The sequence below is a fragment of the Molossus molossus genome, unplaced genomic scaffold, assembly GCF_014108415.1.
Source record: "Molossus molossus isolate mMolMol1 unplaced genomic scaffold, mMolMol1.p scaffold_m16_p_5, whole genome shotgun sequence".
Taxonomy (NCBI): domain Eukaryota; kingdom Metazoa; phylum Chordata; class Mammalia; order Chiroptera; family Molossidae; genus Molossus; species Molossus molossus.
This window is the reverse complement of record NW_023425388.1, coordinates 84,101,019-84,119,981: the sequence shown is the minus strand read 5'-3', so window position 1 is coordinate 84,119,981 and position 18,963 is coordinate 84,101,019. Positions and strand designations below refer to the sequence as shown.

The 18,963-nt window shown below is 38.3% G+C and overlaps 1 protein-coding gene across 3 annotated transcripts in view; it reads left to right on the top strand.

The window, feature by feature from the left end:
• DCBLD2 (discoidin, CUB and LCCL domain containing 2) overlaps positions 1 to 18,963 on the top strand; it is an 88,740-nt gene that overhangs the window by 2,840 nt on the left and 66,937 nt on the right. The window contains exons 1-2 of one of the 3 annotated variants that reach the window (XM_036243207.1): positions 11,652 to 11,759; positions 16,434 to 16,661. In XM_036243207.1, the coding sequence (XP_036099100.1) occupies positions 11,711 to 11,759; positions 16,434 to 16,661 (277 nt within the window). In that variant the 5' untranslated portion in view covers positions 11,652 to 11,710. Of the gene's footprint in view, positions 1 to 11,651; positions 11,760 to 16,433; positions 16,662 to 18,963 lie in introns of those variants that run through there. The other 2 variants (XM_036243206.1, XM_036243208.1) reach the window with 2 other exon arrangements.

Genomic DNA, 18,963 nt, shown 5'->3' with positions numbered 1-18,963 from the left:
TACTTTACAGTAAATATTAGGAGAAAGACAGGAAAGAAATAAAATGATAACAGTTATCTTTTGCTAATATGGTTGTGGGTAATTTCTTCTTTATGCTTCTTCAAATTGCTTGCAGTTTGCATATAGCCAGAATAAAAAATAAGCTGTGTAAAATGCACCGCCCCCCCCCCAGCCAACCTAGGTAGAATGCATGTAATACACAGAGTGGGGCAAAAGTAGGTTCACAGTTCGTATGGAAAGTAATACAATAATTAATAAATAATAATACAAGAATAAATTGTTTCATGTACCCACAACTGTAAACCTACTTTTGCCCCAGCCTGTACATGTTGAGGTAGAATGGTGTTTCAGGTTTTTTGTTTTTTTTTTTAGTCTTTCAGACATCATTTTGAAATAGTAGGAGATATTACCCTCATTTCAGTTGATGCCATATATAGATAGCTATTCCTCAGCAGGTTTTCTGCTGACAGAGTGATTTTTTTTTTTCCCCTTTTAATTTGGCTCAGTAAAATTTATCTCTGGTCTGAAAACTTAGCCTTTCACAGCAGAGATGTATTTTGACCATTCTCATATCATTATTCTATTTATAAATTGATTCTGTTTGTTCACATCTATTTTACTATTATGATTATTTTAGATATGGTTTATATTTGTGTATTTTATTTTTTAAATTAAAAAAATATTTTAATCCTCACCTGAGGATATTTTTTTCCATTTATCTTCAGATAGAGTGGGAGGGAGGGAGAAAAAGAGAGAGAGAGAGAGAGAGAGAGAGACATCTGTGTGAGAGAGAAAGACATCAGTTGGTTTCTTCCTGCCTGACTCTGATCAGGGCTGGGGAACAAACTGCAACCAAGGGTTTGTGCCCTTGACCAGAATCGAACTCGAGACTCATTGGTTCGCGGGCTGATGCTCTAACCACGGAGCAAAACCGGCCAGGATTATATTTGTGTATTTTTGATTTGTGAGTTTCATATTAAGTTCATCTTCAAAATTTATTTCTTTTTTATTGAAAGCATATTTCTCTGTAAAATGTACGTCTTTCTAAAAAACTTAAATTGGCCCTGGCTGGTTTGGCTCGTGGTTAGTGCATCAGCCTGTGGACCAGAGAGACCTGAGTTTGGTTCCCACTAAGGGCACGTACCTCGGTTGCAGCTTGTCCCCAGTGTGGGTGGTGACCACTCGATGTGTCTCTCTCACATCGATGTTTCTGTCTCTCTCTCCCCGAAGATGAATGCAAAAATGTCCTCGGGTAAGGATAACAAAAACAACAACAACAAAAGTAAATAAATAAGTAAATGTAAAAAAAGTACTTAATAGGAAGTCGGGGGGGTGGGGCTCCTATGAATGAATTATGTCTCTCCTTTACATTATGACTGGGAATTTGTGTCACCTCATCTCAGGGGCTCAACGTCCTCATTTGTATCATGGAAGGCTTACCTACCTTCTGGGTTAGAATATTACTTGAATGTGCAGTGAATTTTAAAATCCATTAAGACTGACTTGTTTATGACCATTTATGCGAAATGTTTGTGAATATGTTAATTTTTGTCTGTTAATTTAATAAACATATGAAACAAACCAGGTTCTTTTGTAAGAATCAGTTCCACAGTGGAATTTGGAACTAAGTGTGTGGGGAGAATTATATTCTGTCAAATAATACTATTATTTCCTAATGATGGCGAGAAATACTTTTGAACAATATTTGTTGAATTGACAGGATTGAAGAGCACATCTCTTCTCTGTAAAGAACATTTGTAATTATTTCTAGTGTTAACATTAGGTTAATTTAGAATTTTTCATTGTCTTTCTTGGTGTCATAAAATATTAAGATTCTTGATGTAGTTTGTTCAGAAACAAAAATGAAAGCATCTTTTTTTCTGCTATATTTCTGATTAAATTTGCACAATGGAAATTAGAAATATAGCGCATATTCTACATATGATAATGATCAGATTAACATCCACATATGCTAATGATCAGATTAAAATTCACATTTTTAAAACTTTTAAGTGGAAAATTAATTGTAAGATTACAGTTTATAGAGGATCAACATAAAAAATCTTAAAATAGTGAAATTGGTATAAATAGAAGTACCAGCACTAGCATTAAAATGACAAATTAATTAATTAATTTCTAGAAAGCATAGTGGGATTTCAGTATGATGTGGAAAAGCTATATTTACATAGAGGTAGATTTTAATTTAGGACTATACTTAATAAAATGAACCTGGTATGTGAAAGCTCAGGTGGCAATATCGGGCATTAATTGAATGCATGCACATAGGTAGTTTCTGTTCCTACTTCTTGATCAGTTGTAAGGGTGTGGAGAGACAACATAAAATTAGGAGGATTAGCTCTATAGAGATAGTGATATTTACTAAATGTGATTATTAAAGTAAGAAGTAGACAACTTGGTAGTTTTTCTTGTGTGGCTCATGAATTCGCTTTACTTTAGAACAATGTTATGGCTTTAGGACTTTATTTTTAAAATATTGTACAGATAGCAATGATTGTTAATCAAAACCCAAAACTTAAATGATAATTATCCATATTTCTACCCCCTGATTTATCAACCTTCCTATTCCATATTTACACACCTGCATAACTTACATGGATGTAATTTTAATACTCATGTTCTGTAGACATATCATGTAAAATTAATTTATAAGATAACACATACTTACAAAAGTACAGATAAGAATTTCAAAATGTAAAAATTCCTCACAAGATATTTATTTATGAAATACTATATTGTTTTGAACTGCTATTACAGTATGCATTTTCTTTCTTTTTTTTCTTTATTGATTTTAGAGAGAGCGGAAGGGAGAGTGAGAGAGAGAGAGATAGAAACATCGATGAGAGAGAACATCGATTAGCTGCCTCCTGCATGTCCCCCACTGGGGATTTGGCCCACAACCTGGGCATGTGCCCTGCCTAGGAATCAAACCGGCGACCTCTTGGTGCATGGGTCATCGCTCAGTCACTGAGCCACACCAGCCGGGCTTATGCGTTTTCTATATTCCATTGGATTAAATTCTTCATTCAGGATAGGATCCTTGAGAAAGTACAGTAGGTCTTCACTGGCATTGATAGAGTTTGCGACGTTAGGCAAAAGGATGCATTAAAACCAATTTTACCACAGGCTAATTGATATAAACAGTGTTAAGTTGTTCATATGGCATCTCATCAATGTGAAAACAATGTTGAATGAAAAGATGTTATTCAAGGACTTGCTATATAGTTGATTCAAAATATTAGCTTAGGAACATATATCATGCTAATTTTCTGGATTATGTGGATTAAATTAATATCCATGAGGGCAGAAAATGCCTATAGATATTCAGATAAACTACTATTTAGTTAATGCCTGTGTCTATGAAGCAGATGGGATAATGGAGTGATATTAAAAGGCTGCTAAAACATCATCTACTAAGTCAGCCTGTACCTGAAAGATATGTAGTTGGAAGAACAGCCTTAATTAGCTACTTGAATTGTGGGGAAGACCCCAAGGTGCAAACACCCTCCACTGCTTTCTAAGGGAGTGGGCCCCTAGTTCCCTGCACAGCTTTTTCTGAGTAGGGTGCAAGCAAATTTGCAGTCAAAATGGAATTGCTTGGGATCGAAGAGAAAATGCTGGCACTCTTTATCATTCTCTCATTAAGAACTGTCAGCATGAAGGAGTATCCATTATGAGCTCCCAGGAGAGCATTCACACATGTCAGTCCAGTCCAGGGACATTCAGAGAAGAGCAGTAAACATTATCATTGTTTTCAGAGAACCTATAGTTTGGGAAATAATCTCCAAGTTGGAATATGTACAGAAATAACCAAGGAAGGTTGCACAGTGCTGTGGGTTTATAAGGGAAGGAGGAGAGCCCACAACGCCTAGGAAAGTAGGAGAAGCTTTGCTGATAACGTGGTTTTAAGTGGCTGAGCTTTAAAGAATTGCTAGATTTGTAGTCCGCAGTGATGGCAGACATTTGAAGAGTCAAGATCACAGCTTCAGAAAAACAAGAAGTTGGGAAATCATGGGAGTTTAAAGTCTGCCCTGTTGCAGTGAGTAGCAACCCTCTGGTGGTCTTGGTCCACTGTTTTTCCATTGAGCCCCATGCCCCGTACCCTTGTCCAATCATGGGGCAAGTATTTGTGGGCTATAGTTCTGTGCACTGGGGCACTCACTGCCTGCCCTCTTTGGAGCTAAGTTAATACTACCATAGTATGGCCAGCAGCCCCATTGTCACCCGTAAGATAAAACGCAAACTCCTTTGCTATTATATATACACGGGGTAGGCAAAAGTAGGTTTACAGTTGTTTGGAAAATGAAATACTGTTTCATGTACTCAAAACTGTAAACCTACTTTTGCCTACACCTGTATAATTTTTTCCCACAGTCTGGTCCCTCTCTTCCTCTCTGAATTATTAATCTCATGCCAACACCCTTCATGTTTTATAGTTTTTATCCTTATAATATATAATTTTATGCTTTTTTGCCTTGTTTCCTGTGCTGACCTCTTTACCTGTACCATTTTCTCTTTTTGAAGTGCCCTTTCTTTCCTTGTCTACTTGGTAAACTCATCCTCTTTCAAAGACCTTTTTTGGGTCTTATCCCCTCTGTGAAGACTTTTTTGACCATCAATTAACACTCATTTCCAGATAGTACTTTCCAGTTATTTCTGATCATTCATTAGTGACACTACTTGAAATATTTGTTCTGGCAGAGAGTTTTATTCATTTTCTTATTTTTAATGATTAGCATGATTTCTGTCATTTAAAAAATGTGTATTACGGGCCTCTTTCTGGAGTGAATCTGCTGCCCCAAGCACATTAGTTGGTGTTAGTCACTGGACACCTGCATACCCTTCACAACTTAGTCCTTTGTCTAGTCCCCATAGTTAGTGTCAGGCCAAGAGCCTGGACTTTTCAGCCCCATGGGAATAGAGCCGTATCTTAAGCCTACTTGCTCAGAGTCTAACTTCTGCCCAGTGTTTCCTGGCCATCCTCTTCGCAGGAGCTGGACCTCCTTGATGAGAGGAATCCTCCTTTTCTGGAACTCTGAACATGGCCCTGGCTACTGCACTGCTGTGTCCGCCTGTCAGATCATCCTTAAGAACAGTGACAACCTCAGTCACTGTCAGCCAGTTGAGTGCACTCCTTTGTTTTTACTTTCAAATTCTCATTTGAAGAGTCACCTCCACTAGTATAAGAATCCCCTAGTTTTGGTTCTAGTAGTCACCTGCCTTCTTTTTAGTCACCAGCTAAAATGCCAGGAGAACACTTGGGTAGCTTTAATAATCTGGTATCAGGAAAATAATGAGAAACAGTGGCTGGAAAGGTCAGTGGGAACATTATTTTGGAGGACTTTCCATTGTGGGGCAGACTGAGGAGTTCGTACCTGAGATATGAGGCATGGCATCCTCCCTCTTCACCTAGCCCCTCTGTCCACCTGCAGGGTCAGCTGGCTCTTAACCAGGTCCAACTCCCCAATCTGTCATCTCAGTGCCGCTTTTCCCCTGGTCCTTGACAGATCCCACGCAGGCTCATGTGCCAGTACCTGAGGTCTACTTTCTCAGGTCTGGATATCTCAAGATTACTGGAGAATGCTGTGTGTCCACTGTGATTAGATCTGCCACAAATGAGGGCTACTAATCATATCTAAATGGGAGTTACTGCCCCACAGCAGCTTGTGACTGTCCCACTTTGTAGAGTTGAACGCCTGCCCATGTCCTCATCCCTGCGCCGTAGAACTTTGCCTCCCGCCTCACCTCTCCCTCCTGAAACTCTCTCCTCCCCCTTGTCCAGAGCACTGCTTCACCAGGGAATATAAGTTGTATTTTAGTATAATTTAAACTTATATGGTGCTTCTTCTTCTATGCCTGGAAACGCTCAAAACACCACTGGCTTTTCTACTTCTTTCTTTTGCGCTGTTTGCTCTTCAGGTACCTTATATCTCAGCTTTTTTCAGTGACAAACTTTCTAAAAAGTAGGGTACATTTCTTAGTGTCTGGCACATAGCAGAATTTCTTAATGATAATTTCCTTTTTAACACTTGCAGTCCAGCTTCTGCTGTACTGAAACGGTCATTGAAACTATTAGTTTTCTTTTGTTTTGGCTTGGTTTTGTTTGTTTATTTTTTTTATTTGCCAAAACCTGAGAACTTGGTCTGTCTTCACAATTTTTCACCCTGGCGGACTTTGAAAGCATGGAGACTGTGGAGTCAGACACACCTGGATTTAAATACTAGCCATGTCAACTTTGGGATTCATTTACCACTGTCAGTGTTATAAAGTATAGAATGCATCTCTCTTTCCAGAATGTATGAGGGCTGGGATCAGTCTGTTTGGGGAGCTGGTAAGTTTTTGTTCAATAAGTGAATCGACGTGTGAATGAAAATTTTGTTTCTCTTTTTCCTGCTCTGTAGTTAAAATCTTTATCTTCAGATGTTTGCTTTCTGCTGAGACCCAGTGCTTTCCCCCCTTCTGCTCCATGTCCCCATCCCAATTTTGTTTAGGAAAGGTCCACCTCTCATTCAGTGACAGGGGTCAGACTGGGCAGTAGAGGAGTGTGACAGCAATGCGTGATTGTTCATGTGACACATTTTTACCTGGCCTCTACCCTACCCAGACCTGAGTGCTGGCTTTCACCTCCCCTTTTGACCTCAGCTCTCTCTCTCCAATTTCTGTTGATATGTTTGAACTTTCTTTGATCTCTCTCCTCTCAGATCACTGTCAGGCTTGTGGTTTATCTCTTTCTTTCTGGCATGCCTTTGTTCCTAGTTGTTCTTTGGATCCTAGAAGCTAACTTTATAGGTCTGGGAGAGACCTTCTGTTGCAGGAGTGGAGGAAAAGTGTTTCAGTTAGGACTCTTGAGGTCATAGGGAACAGAAGTCTAAATCTGCTTACAGCCTAAGAAGGGAAAAGTGTTAGGAGTATTCTAAGATTATCTGTGGAGTCTTGGGAAGAGCTGAACCATGCTAACCCAAGGGGAAAGCCGGAATGCAGCTGGACCTCGGGCACCAAGGACTCAGCTTCATTGTTGTCTCTTGATTCATTCTGGCTTTCCGTGGGTGCAAGGAATCATGGCTGTGGCAATGCTCCAGCCTGATAGCTTCAACACTGGAGAGATTTGGGGATTTTCCCTAATGTACAAGGTCCAGAAACTGGAGGGAAGGGTGAGTTGGCTTCACATTGGCCCAGCACCACCTCTTGGATCTGTCCCCTAGCTCAGGGCACAAGGTGTAGAAAAACTGTTGGAAATGCAGGGCAGATCCCAGAAGGATAAGAGGGCACTAGAAAGACAGGCATCATCTTTGAGAAGAAAGAGGTTCATATTTATAGAGTCCACTATATTTTACATAAGTTGTTACCAAACCCTCACAGGTATCTTGGGAGATGGGAGGTGGTACCCCATGTACATACAGGTGAGAATGTGGAGGCTTTTAGAGACTTAAGTGCCCAGGACCTCAAAAATTAGCATGGCTAGAATTGAAATCCTCCTCTGACTCCAAAGATTATGTAATTTCTACTAAATCACTTGCCTATCAAGTGCCTGCCCCTGGCTTGTTTGGGTTTATTATTTTTCTAAATTCAACAGCGTGCATTAAGAGCCTAGTATACCCTATTTTTGTGTGTATGCCTGCCTATCTGAGTTTTACAGCTTGGCATGCTTAACTGACATAAACATGCATATGTTATTAAGCATATGAAGTACAGTAAAGAGATTTTGATCATAGAAATGGAGAGCAAGACCAGGCTTGCAGCATGTTTCACAAGGAGGTAACGTTGAATTTGCCGGGTGGGTGAGAGGAGGAAGCATGTTGTTCTTGGAGAGTGGAACAGTGTGTGGCGCAGTACAGAGGAGAGGTGCTGCAAGGAATAGACTGGAAGGGGAACTGGGGAAAGAGTGTATCCAGTGGAAAACGGTGGAAGGATTTTTAAATAAGGGACCCACGTGACCCAGTTGGTGTTTAAGAAACACTGGCCAGAGTGTGGACAATGTGGTTCTCAACCTTCCTAATGCCGCGACCCTTTAATACAGTCTGTCATGTTGTGGTGATCCCCAGCCATAAAATTATTCTTGTTGCTACTTCATAACTGTAATTTTGCTACTGTTATGTCTTAGGCGACCCCTGTGAGGTTGAGAACCACCGGATTAGAGGAAGGAAAGATTAAGAAGTGTAGAATCAAAGACCCACACTTGTTCAGAGGGACCAAATTTAGAGATACTGAGGAGATAGAAGGTATAAAACGTAATGACCAGTTTAAGTTGAGAGAGCAAAGGTTAAAATGCTTTTTTCTTTTTATTTCATTTCTGGAATCTTATTTGCCCTGCTTTTCACCTCCCTCATCTACCAGCATTTCTGTCTGGTTAACAGTTATTTACCTCTCTCTCTCTTTCCCCCCCCCCCCCCCACACACACACACACAGTTCCCGTTACTTCCCTGCAGTACATCCATGAAATGTCTGTGTTACTGTATTGTAAATGATAAGGACAAGAGGCCTCATCTGTCATTTTTATTGTTCGTAGCACTTAGTACAGTGCCTGGCATGTGGAAGATGTTCCTTGAATACTTGGGACACGCTGAGTTTGAATGCAGTTGAACTTCTTAGCAGAGATGATTAATATATAAGTAGGCGACAAGTTTGAGGATTAGGAGAAAGGGTGGCGGCTTTGGAGCTTTCTCCGTTTCAGTGGTAACTGAACTTGTAGGAGTAGGTGAGATTGCTTCGGTAGGAGACAGTGGGGAAGGAGCTCTGAAGGACAGCAGCATCAGCCGTGGGAAGCCAGGTTAGCCAGGATGCCAGAGAAGATGCAATGCAGAGTTAGAAGAGCTGGGACAGGGAAGGAGAGTTTTAAGAATGAGGGAGGGAAGGCATGAAGGAAAGAGGAAATATGGGAGGGCAGGAAGGGCCAGCAGTGCCAGTTGCTGTAGAAAGGTCACAAATGGTAAGGATAGAAAAGTATCCATTGGCTTTTGGCAGCTCGAAACGGACTGCTTTAGTGAACAGTTTCATTAGAGAGGTAGGTCTGCATTGCTTAGGGCTGCCATAACAAGTTACCACAAACTTACATGTCTTAAAACAACAGAAATGTATTGTCTCATAAATCCAGTAGCTAGAACTGTAAAATTAGGGTGTTGGCAGGGCCATGCTCTCTCCAAAGACCCTGGGCAAGGATTCCTGACTCTTCTAGCTTCTGGCAGTTGCAGTCTTTGGCATTCTTTTGCATCACTTCACTCTCTACCTCTGTAGTTGCGTGGTATTCCCCTGACCTGTGTCCAAATTTTTCTCTTCTTACAAGGACACCAGTCATTGGAGTAGGGTCTACCTGGATCCAGTATGGCTGTATCAGACCTTGTTTCCAAATAAGGTTACATTCACAGGTATCAGAAATTAGGACTGGAACATACCTTTTTGGGAGGCACAGTCCAACCTGCAGCTCTGGAATCGGAATTGCAATTCATGGAAGCTAGAGTGGGAGGCAAAGAAGTAAGATATTAAGAACAGAGAACTGAAGAAATATCTGTAAAAGAAAGGAAACATGAGAAAGAAGATGGTAAATGTCAAGGGACACTGGGTGGAAAGGGGTTTTTTCTGTGTATGTTTCTTTGTTTTTCTTTTGTTTGTTATTGCTGTTAGTGTTTTAAGATTTTTTAAAGTGCAGACTCTAGGCCCCACTGAAGAGCTATCTTACCGTGTATAATTTGTAAAGAAGCCAAATCATAACTGTCATGCAAATATAAAATGAATACATATCAAAGATTTTATTTAACTCATTAATGAAGGTACCAGTAGATATCATAACCTGTCCAAAAACTATTTGAGAAGCTAGGTGTTTATAGGCAATCTTAGGATAGGATTGCTAGGTTAGGTTAGATGGCTAAATTTGGTTAATGGTCACCAGAGCCATAACTGTAACCTTTGGGATTATCTTTTTACCTACACAGAATTTATATGCATCTCTACCAGACATCAACCTAAAGTTAATATCTAACCAAGATTGGACCTTTAATCAATGATAACTAGCAAGTCCAACTAAATATTTTACCTTGTAATTCTTGGGTGGCTTTGGCCTTCTATGACATTTAAAGGATGTGCTTCTTACCTTTTGTTTTTTCCTATTTCCAAGTTACAGGTTATTTTTTTGACATTTATTAGAATATATGGGGATGAGGGCCTGAGAACCTTAGGTATTTCTAATGGAGACTAAATTTTGAGTACCACTGAATTTTGTGATTCCTTTTTTTTCTGGTAGTGCTTAGCTCCTTGGCAAAGAGAGATCATTTGATTCAGGGTAGGGGGTTTGCCAGGATTCTCAAGAAGGACACAGTAGCTAGGAAGTGAATGTACCAGAAGAATGTAGTTAATCCAGTGGACATGAAGTCCAGGCTGGTAAAGAAAGAAATGAGGCCAGGACACAGGAAGTTCACAGGAAGTGTGCAGTGGGTGTAAGAGAGTGGAAAGGTCAGGAGATGGACCAGTCTAGGAGGATGTTAATGTTTTTGAGATTTCGGAGTTGGGTGCAGTCTTCGATAATGGCAAAAACAAAGGCCAGGTTGTGGTCCTGAGAGTAAGTAACTGAAGTGGAGGTCATAGGGGAGATTGGTGAGAATTACTTTCTAATGGCTTATACTTTTCACAAGACACTCTTGAAGCTTTAAAGCTGCTATAAAATTTCTAAACTAATGGGTCATTGTTCTTTTACTTTAGTTAGGCTGTGAACAAGTGTACCGGATTTATATATGGTGGCAAAGTCTTTTTGATCTTTTATGATGATAGTAATACCCTCAAACATTTATTGAGCACTTTATTATGGGTTAGGCTCTCGATACTAGGTCTTTTTATACAATATCTGTTTTAATTCTTACCCTAGGTTTGAGTTGTTAGTATCCCCATTTTAGAAAACTGAGGTTTAGCAACAATAAATTACCTTCTCAAGGTCACAGTGAGTGTTAGAGCGTTTAAGTTCATTGTATGACAGAGCCCATTAGCTTCACATAATGTTCCAAGCAGAGAATGTGCTAGGTGGGGGTTGAAGAGGATTTATATATCTCGCATTCCTTTGTGTTTTTCAGTTTTGTAAATTATCGCTAATGCAGTGATAAAGTTGAGCTTAAAAAAAAGAATGAAGCTGAACCTGGCTGGTGTGGCTCAGTGGATTGAGCATTGTCCCATGGACTGAGAGGTCCCGGTTCGATTCCTGGTCAGGGCACATGCCTGGGTTGTGGGCTCGATCCCCAGTAGGGGGCATGTAGGAGGCAGCCGATCGATGTTTCTATCTCTCTCTCTCTCTCAAAAAAAATCAGTAAAACATATTTTTTTTAAAAACAATGAAGTTGGGAGCTTCTTTTCTTTAAAATATCCACTGTGACCCTCTTTCGGCTCCCAGTGCATATCCATCCTATGAAGTATTAAAAAATATGGAGTGAGATTAAAGTAGTACCTTGAACTATTTATTTAAGATTTATAGTGATGCAACTTTAAAAATCTTACAGTAATAGGACTGATGTAATACTTTTGGTCTGAAAATTCACAGTGCTAAAGAGTGCATTAAAAATCTTCATGGTAGCCAAATGAAATAGGATGTATTAGTTAAGACTTGGAAGTTATTATTTTTTTTAACATTTTTCTGCTCTCTAATTGTCTTTTTTCCAGTTGATTATAAGATCTCACAGATGTATTATAAGATGTGACAGAAGTGATACTTAGAGGATGTGCAATCAGACGTACCAGTTCACAGTGATAAAGAACTCCTTGAAAAGTATAAACCTTTCTTAGCTTACAGTGACTGGAATGAAAGTTACATCGCTCTGCAGTTTTGACATATTTGTGCAAGCTCTCTGCGTTTGTGTTTGCTATTGTTAAAGTATTTTTAGAAGGCGCACCGTGTTCATATAAATAGAATTCAACAAGTAGGAATTTCTATTATTTATTAGTAGTGTGACTAATATATGGGGGTGGCTGGAGGGTCACATGAAATCAGCATCACAAGCACATATTTATCAAAAAAACCCGAGTTGATTTGAAGTTTAGAGCAGCCTAAAATAAGCCATGTGTTCTTTGCTGTATTAATGCATTGCCATTTAAATGTGGTTAATGTTCCTTTTGTTTTCTCTGGGCATAAGGAGTAAAAAAATATGCATTGTTATCTTTCTGGAACAATATCAAAATTTATATCTGGCTTAACACATCTGACTTTTTAGAGGAAGTGGACACGTGTTCTGGGAGTAATCTAGATAAATCTGCAGCCAAGCATAGGTACAGTGAGATAAAATTCCAGTGCTTTTTCTCCACTGAAATAAAATTCACCAATTATGTTACCAGGCTTTTCCCCTTTATGGTCAGTTATAGTCTCATGGAGACCATCTAGGGAGGAGGAGAGGGTGACACTGGTGGAGGTGGGTGGGGGTGGTGGAGTTGGAGAAAGAGTTGGTGATGGAATTGTTAGTGAGAGTATGGATTGCTCCTGTCATGTCCATTTTGAAAGTTATGTTTCCTATTGTAGTTATGTTCTTTTTGTCAATTCTGCCTTGTGAAAATGAGTAATAGTAGGTAATGCAACCTAGCCACAGGTCATTATTCTTTCCAGTGTACAAAGCTAAGCAGAAAATGTAGAGACTATTACTCATGACCCATTAGCAGCATTTGCCCCTTGATGTTAAGAGCTCCTGATCCAGAAAAAGAAAATCATTTGAAGGCTGTAGACTAATAAAAATGATTTTTTTTTTAACTTAAAGAAACATAAAATGTTCTTCCATTTACTTGTTTTAAAAATTGGGAAGTGGAGAGATAAACCACAGAACTTACATGCATGTATGCGTAACCAGTGGACATAGACAACAATGTTGGGGATGTGGGGGGGAGGAGATCAGGAGGAGGGTGTCAATGGGGGACAAAGGAGAAACATCTGTAACAAAAATAAATTAATAAAAAAAGAATTGTGGAGTGGGAACATAAAACTCTTGAGTTTAACTGCTGACCTTGGAGGGGAAACTATACCCTGGGTTGTACACATAGCAAATGGAACAGCATTACTCTCAGGCCAAATGAAACCTAGCCAAGAACTAACTTGGATCTTCTGTCTGAGATAGCCTAGCCTTTGCTCTAAGTAGTTGCTTCTCAACCTCTGCACTGTTGACATTTAGGGTGTGTCGGTCTTTATTGTGGGGGGCTTTCCTGTGCATTGTAAGATGTTTTAGCAGCATCCCTGGCCAGTAGCATCCCACTCCCTCTAGTGTGACAATCAAAAAGGTGTTCAGACATTGCCAAACGAAAGGTACAATGGCTCCTGTGGTGTCTCCCCCTCTCCACCGGAGAACCATTGCTCCAAGTACAGGTGGGGCAAAAGTAGGTTTACAGCTGTGTGTACACGAAAGGGTTTGTTCTTGTATTATTTCTTAATTATTTCTTATTTTACATACAAACAACTGTAAACTTAGCTTTGCCCCATACTGTATGTTAGGTGATTTGTTGATAAAGAATATGTTCCAGATTTTGTTTTATTTTAAAATGTTTTGTCATAAAATTAGCAGTTTGGTGTGGAATAGACTTTACTTTTAAGAACTGTAAAAATAACCTGGGAGCACGTTTTGTAATTTGTGGTAAAAGTGAGGACAAGATCTGTCTTTGATTTCAGAATTCAACATTCTGACCTTTGGATGCCTAGTATGGTTTTTTCCAGGCTGTACCAGGTGGGGACTGTTTAGTGTGTTAGGAATGCAGAGTCCAGACCCTGTGCATGCTAGAGGTCACAATGTAACATAACAGAAAAGCATTTGAAAATAAGCCTAGTGACTAGGTATAAGCCCAGATTCCCTTTCAAACTAGAATATTCTAAACATGTACCTCGTAGCAGTAGGTGTTTACTGTTCAGCTTAAACTTATCAAAATAGTCCTTGAAATAGGAAGCATTCAGAGTTTTCATCGATGTAGATTTGAGATTTTCTTTTAACTTTGGTTTTGGGTGCATATCATCTTGTTTGCGAGAGGATGAAGCTCTGAGCTCCATCACATATTTTAAAACATTCTTGGCACATTACTTGTGGGCTGTTCGTGCCCTCCCCCTACACAAGATACTGCAACAAGACATCTCCATTTTAATTGTTTTCTTTATCACCGTACACACTAAAATCCTATTTTTCATTAGTTAATAATTTTTGTGTTAACTTGTATAGAAAGTATGCTTTATGGAGGAAAGGGCAGGAAACATTTTGTGTATTTATTGAGACTAAACATAAATATGAACATAAAGACATAAAAATTACTACTAACACTCTGCTTACACTTTCTATACAATTCATTTAAAAATTGCAACCTTAAGTAACAGCCTATGGGGAGTACATTAAATACAGCAATTGGCCATTCCTAAGTTAAGAATTCAGCTGTTATTAGGAAATTCTTGGCTTTCTGAAATCCATCACTTCCAATTGCGGAGAAAGCTGCCTTAGTTTTTGTTTACTAAAGAAAATACATTTATATTTTGAGTTATTTCATTTATTCAGTGGCTACTTTTTAAAGATTGAAACACTTCCAGAAAGCATGAATTTATCCTTTCCATGGTAAGAGAACATTTCACACTAGTTTCATGTTAGAAACTTTATCTAGGTAGTTGTTGTTTTTTTTCTCGAAGGAAAAATGTTAATGATTGTTCAAAAGTTATTTATATTACAATTCATTTATTTTCACAGTGAAGTTTTTATATCCCTATGTTTTCAATTTAGATGATATCCAACAGAGATATTCAAGGTATTTTCATGATAGTTTTAGGAGAAATTCGTGGGGGGTTTTTCCCTTTGAGTTGTATCATATTCTAAATTTTATATTTGCAAAATATCAGTGGGTGTATAACACAAAAACTCACATTTATTTTATGGCACCCTTATATATTATTATTGAGCTGCTATGCCTAGTTCTTGTGTGTGGGATGCAAACAGGTGTAGAATATAGATCGAGTTTCACGTTGGTTAAAAGCTAAGCTTTATAGGAGAGAGACTTGTTTAGGAAGCCAGATTGCTGGTACTGATTGACTTTTAAAAGTAGACTAAGTAACAGTACTCATGGATTTGAGAATAAAAATTCTTTATCAACAGAGATTTGAAGCATTGTCATCTAGCTCCAGAGTTGTTGTTTCTTCATTAAAAGTTAGTTTTGAGACTAGTTTGAAATTATTTCTTTCATAGGTTAATAAACATTTACTTTGCAACTCCTACTTGCTAGATACTATGTTAAGGTCTTATTTATAGGCCTTTAAAGCTTTCATCTGTCTTAGTAAATGATTCCAATAAATGATCACTGGGCTTACACATATTCACTAGGCCAGTTTTCCAATTATTATTTTTAAGATACCATGTTCTTAAAAATAATAATTCAAGATAATAGGAAATTCTATTATAGCCATCTGAATCCATATTAAGGTTAAAATCCAGCAGTGTCACTTTCAAATTTTTTGTGTAAGCACTGAACTATTCCAAATGGTGATTATGAGTAGCTCTTTTGAAGGGAAAAATCTATCATTTTAAAAGGATGTATTAATCTTCCCATTAGAAAGAATGCATTTGAATCCTATGATTAAGGAATGCTACACTGTACAGTTGGAGCAGCAACTGAAACCTCCTCATCAACATTACATGTCTCCTGCCCAGTAAAATAATACATTTCATAACAAAGGGATACACATATTTGATTTTTTAAACAATATGTTAAGTTACATGAGTTTTCATATCCAGTTGCTGAAGAAATTTCTAGAGCAAATAATGCTGCTACCAAGATATGAATGTCATTTTTCCTAACCTTTAAATAAGTTTTTTCTCATCATTTTGTAGGGAAACAAGGAGGCTTTTGGAGAGGGATTACTAAAAAAATTTTCAGTAGAATATAAAATTAAACTTCAATGAATATTACTTTAATGTTTTAAGGAGTGACTTGCAGTGTGTGATATGGTCAGTAATTGCATAATCTTTAGTATGTATATGCTTTTAGAAATCATTCACCTTCTCACAGATTTTAGAAGGGATTTGTGATATTTGTAAATAAATAGAGGAAGCTGGTCACATACTTTCATTTTTATAGTTTACATTTACTTTAAACAATTACTATGAATTGATACTCTTAAAGAGTGGATTTATGCCATATATATATATATATATATATTTTTTTTTTTTTGCCTAATTATGTTTACTTCTAATTCGGATTGAAAAGTTCTTTGAACTCATAAATTATAAAAGTAATTATTGATTATTTTGACTGAACCTGGCTTCTCTTGGCTCCTGTGCATAGATACACTAAGAACTATGTCATCTGTTTTATCTTGTGTAAGGAAAGTATTGGTAGTGTAAAATATCTAATATACATATTTTAAAGTCTTCATTAAAATCCTAATTATAGATTAAGTTAAAGATGTAAGAATAATTTATTGTTCTTTTAACTTTTTTTAAAGGTGATGGATGTGGACACACTGTGCTAGGCCCTGAAAGTGGAACCCTTATGTCCATCAACTACCCACAGACCTATCCCAACAGCACCGTTTGTGAATGGGAGATTCGTGTAAGGATGGGAGAGAGAGTGCGCATCAAATTTGGTGACTTTGACATTGAAGATTCTGATTCTTGTCATTTAAATCACTTGAGAATTTATAATGGAATTGGAGTTAGCAGAACTGAAATAGGTAGGAACTTTTCTTATAAATGTACATGTACTATATTACTGCCTTGAGTTTTAAAACTAAAGCAATTTTTGATATTTGACATTGAATAACGATGCTCTATGGATGATTATGTGGGAAATTATTGAAAGCATGTGTGAAAATCTCAAATTTGAATCTTTTGAGAAGATTCTTGTCTGTTTGTTTACTTTTCTAACAAGCCTGTGCTCCTACCTTTGCAACAAAAGGCCACTGTAATAGGAGAAAGTTAATTATCTCATTTGTTTGTTTTGTTTTTCTTGGGTCATTTTATTTGCAATTGAAGAATACAAGTATAATTCATGCTTAGGAGGCAGTATATGATGGCCATTAAAGGCATGGGTTTTTAGAGCCCTGGCTGGTTTGGCTCAGTGATTGGAGCGTTGACTTGCAGACTGAAGAGTCTCAGGTTTAATTCCCAGACAAGGTCATGTGCTTGGGTTGCAGGTTTGATCCCCAGCCTGGTCAGGATCCTGCGGGAAGCAACCAATCAGTGTGTCTCTCACTCCCTCTTTTTCCCTCCCTTCCTCCCTCCCTTCCACTCTATCTAAAAAGCAATGGAAAAATATCCTTGGATGAGGATTGACAAAAAGGGCATCGACTTTTGATCTGAGCTTCCTGGTATTTAATGCTAACTCTGCTGTTAGCTTGCCCTGTGACCCTGGACAAGTTACCTGACCTCTGTTTCCTCACTCGTTTTTTGTGTTTTTTTTTTTTTTTTTAATCCTCACCCGAGGACATTTTTCCATTTTTTGTTAAGATAGAGTGGGAAGGGGAGAGAGAGAGAAAGAGAGAAACATCGATTTGAAAGGGACATATCTAGTGGTTGCCACCCGCACGACCCAACCAGGGCCGGGCACAAACTGCAACTGAGGCACATGCCCTTAGCGGTAACTGAACCTGGGTGTCTCTGGACCGCAGACCGACACTCTAACTGCTGAGCCAAACTGACCAGGGCCTGTTTCCTCATAACAAGTGAACTCGTACATGTAAAGTGCCTAGAACCAGTTCATAACATACAACACATGTTTAGTAAATATTAGCTGCTATTGTTGTTACCCTTAGCCAAGAGCATTGATTCTCAATTATGGCTACAAATTAGAGTCACCTGGAAAGATGTTTAAATAATACTATATATCTGGTCCTTACCTTCGACTAGTTAAATCAGAATTGATTGGGTGGAACCTATGTCTCAGTATTTTAGAAGTTCCCGGGATAATCTACTTTGTAGTCAAGGTGGAAAATTTTGTAAGGCTGTTTTGGTAAACTAACATCATAAAATAAAGAACTCTTGAGTTCTCTGAATTTATTTGGAACCATTTATTGGCACAAGTGTGTAAAATGTCCTTTACAACTGTAATTGGAACCCAGTATCTTGTTCTTTAAACATCTTGTTTATCTTCTGCCCTCCTTTCCATTTGTAGTCAAATCTTTCATCTCTTCTCTGCTTTTTGGCCTTTTACCTACCAGAGGAACAATTCCTGCCCTGCTTCCCTGACTGTTAACTGCTAACCTCTGTTGTCTCTCAGTCAGCTCTGGATTAACCTGGGAGCTAGATCACTATGTGTACGTTGCCCTGATATGTGGTACTGGGTAAGTTTTTAGGGACTCACATACCCAAGGACCTAGAAACACTAACACTGTAACACTAATAGAAGGCAAGTGGATATCAAATGCCTCCTGAGGTGATGCAGTAGAGAGTAAACAGTAGCACCTGAGCAGTCTTGCAACAACAGTGGAAAAAGGTGAACCACGATGTGATCAAGCCCATAGCAGTTTAGAGGAAATAAAGGAGCTAGAGAAATATGTATCAACCCTAAAGTCTATATAGGCATACCTTGTTGTATTGCATTTCACAGAGGTTGCATTTTTTACAAATTGAAGGCAAGAACCTCTACTAGCAAAAAGATTATGACCCATTTTATTACGATACTTGCTTTATTGCAGTGGGCTGGAACCAAACCCGCAATATCTCTGAGGTATGCCTGTATATATATGGCGTGAAAAAAAGGAAGGGAGGAAGTGGAGGAAACTGTCATATATTGAGATACATCTTGATTTAAGCTAACCGGTTGCAAGAAGACATTTTTGAGGTAATTAGAGAAATTTTAAGAGGAGTTGTGCATTCAGTAATAGTCAAGAATGATTGCTTTTGGTGTGGTAATATTATTTTTTAAAGATCTCATTTGTTAGGGACATTCTGACATCAAATGAAATGTCTTACATTTGTTTTTATTTTATTTATTTATTTTTCTTTATTGATTTTAGAGAGAGAGGAAGGAAGAGG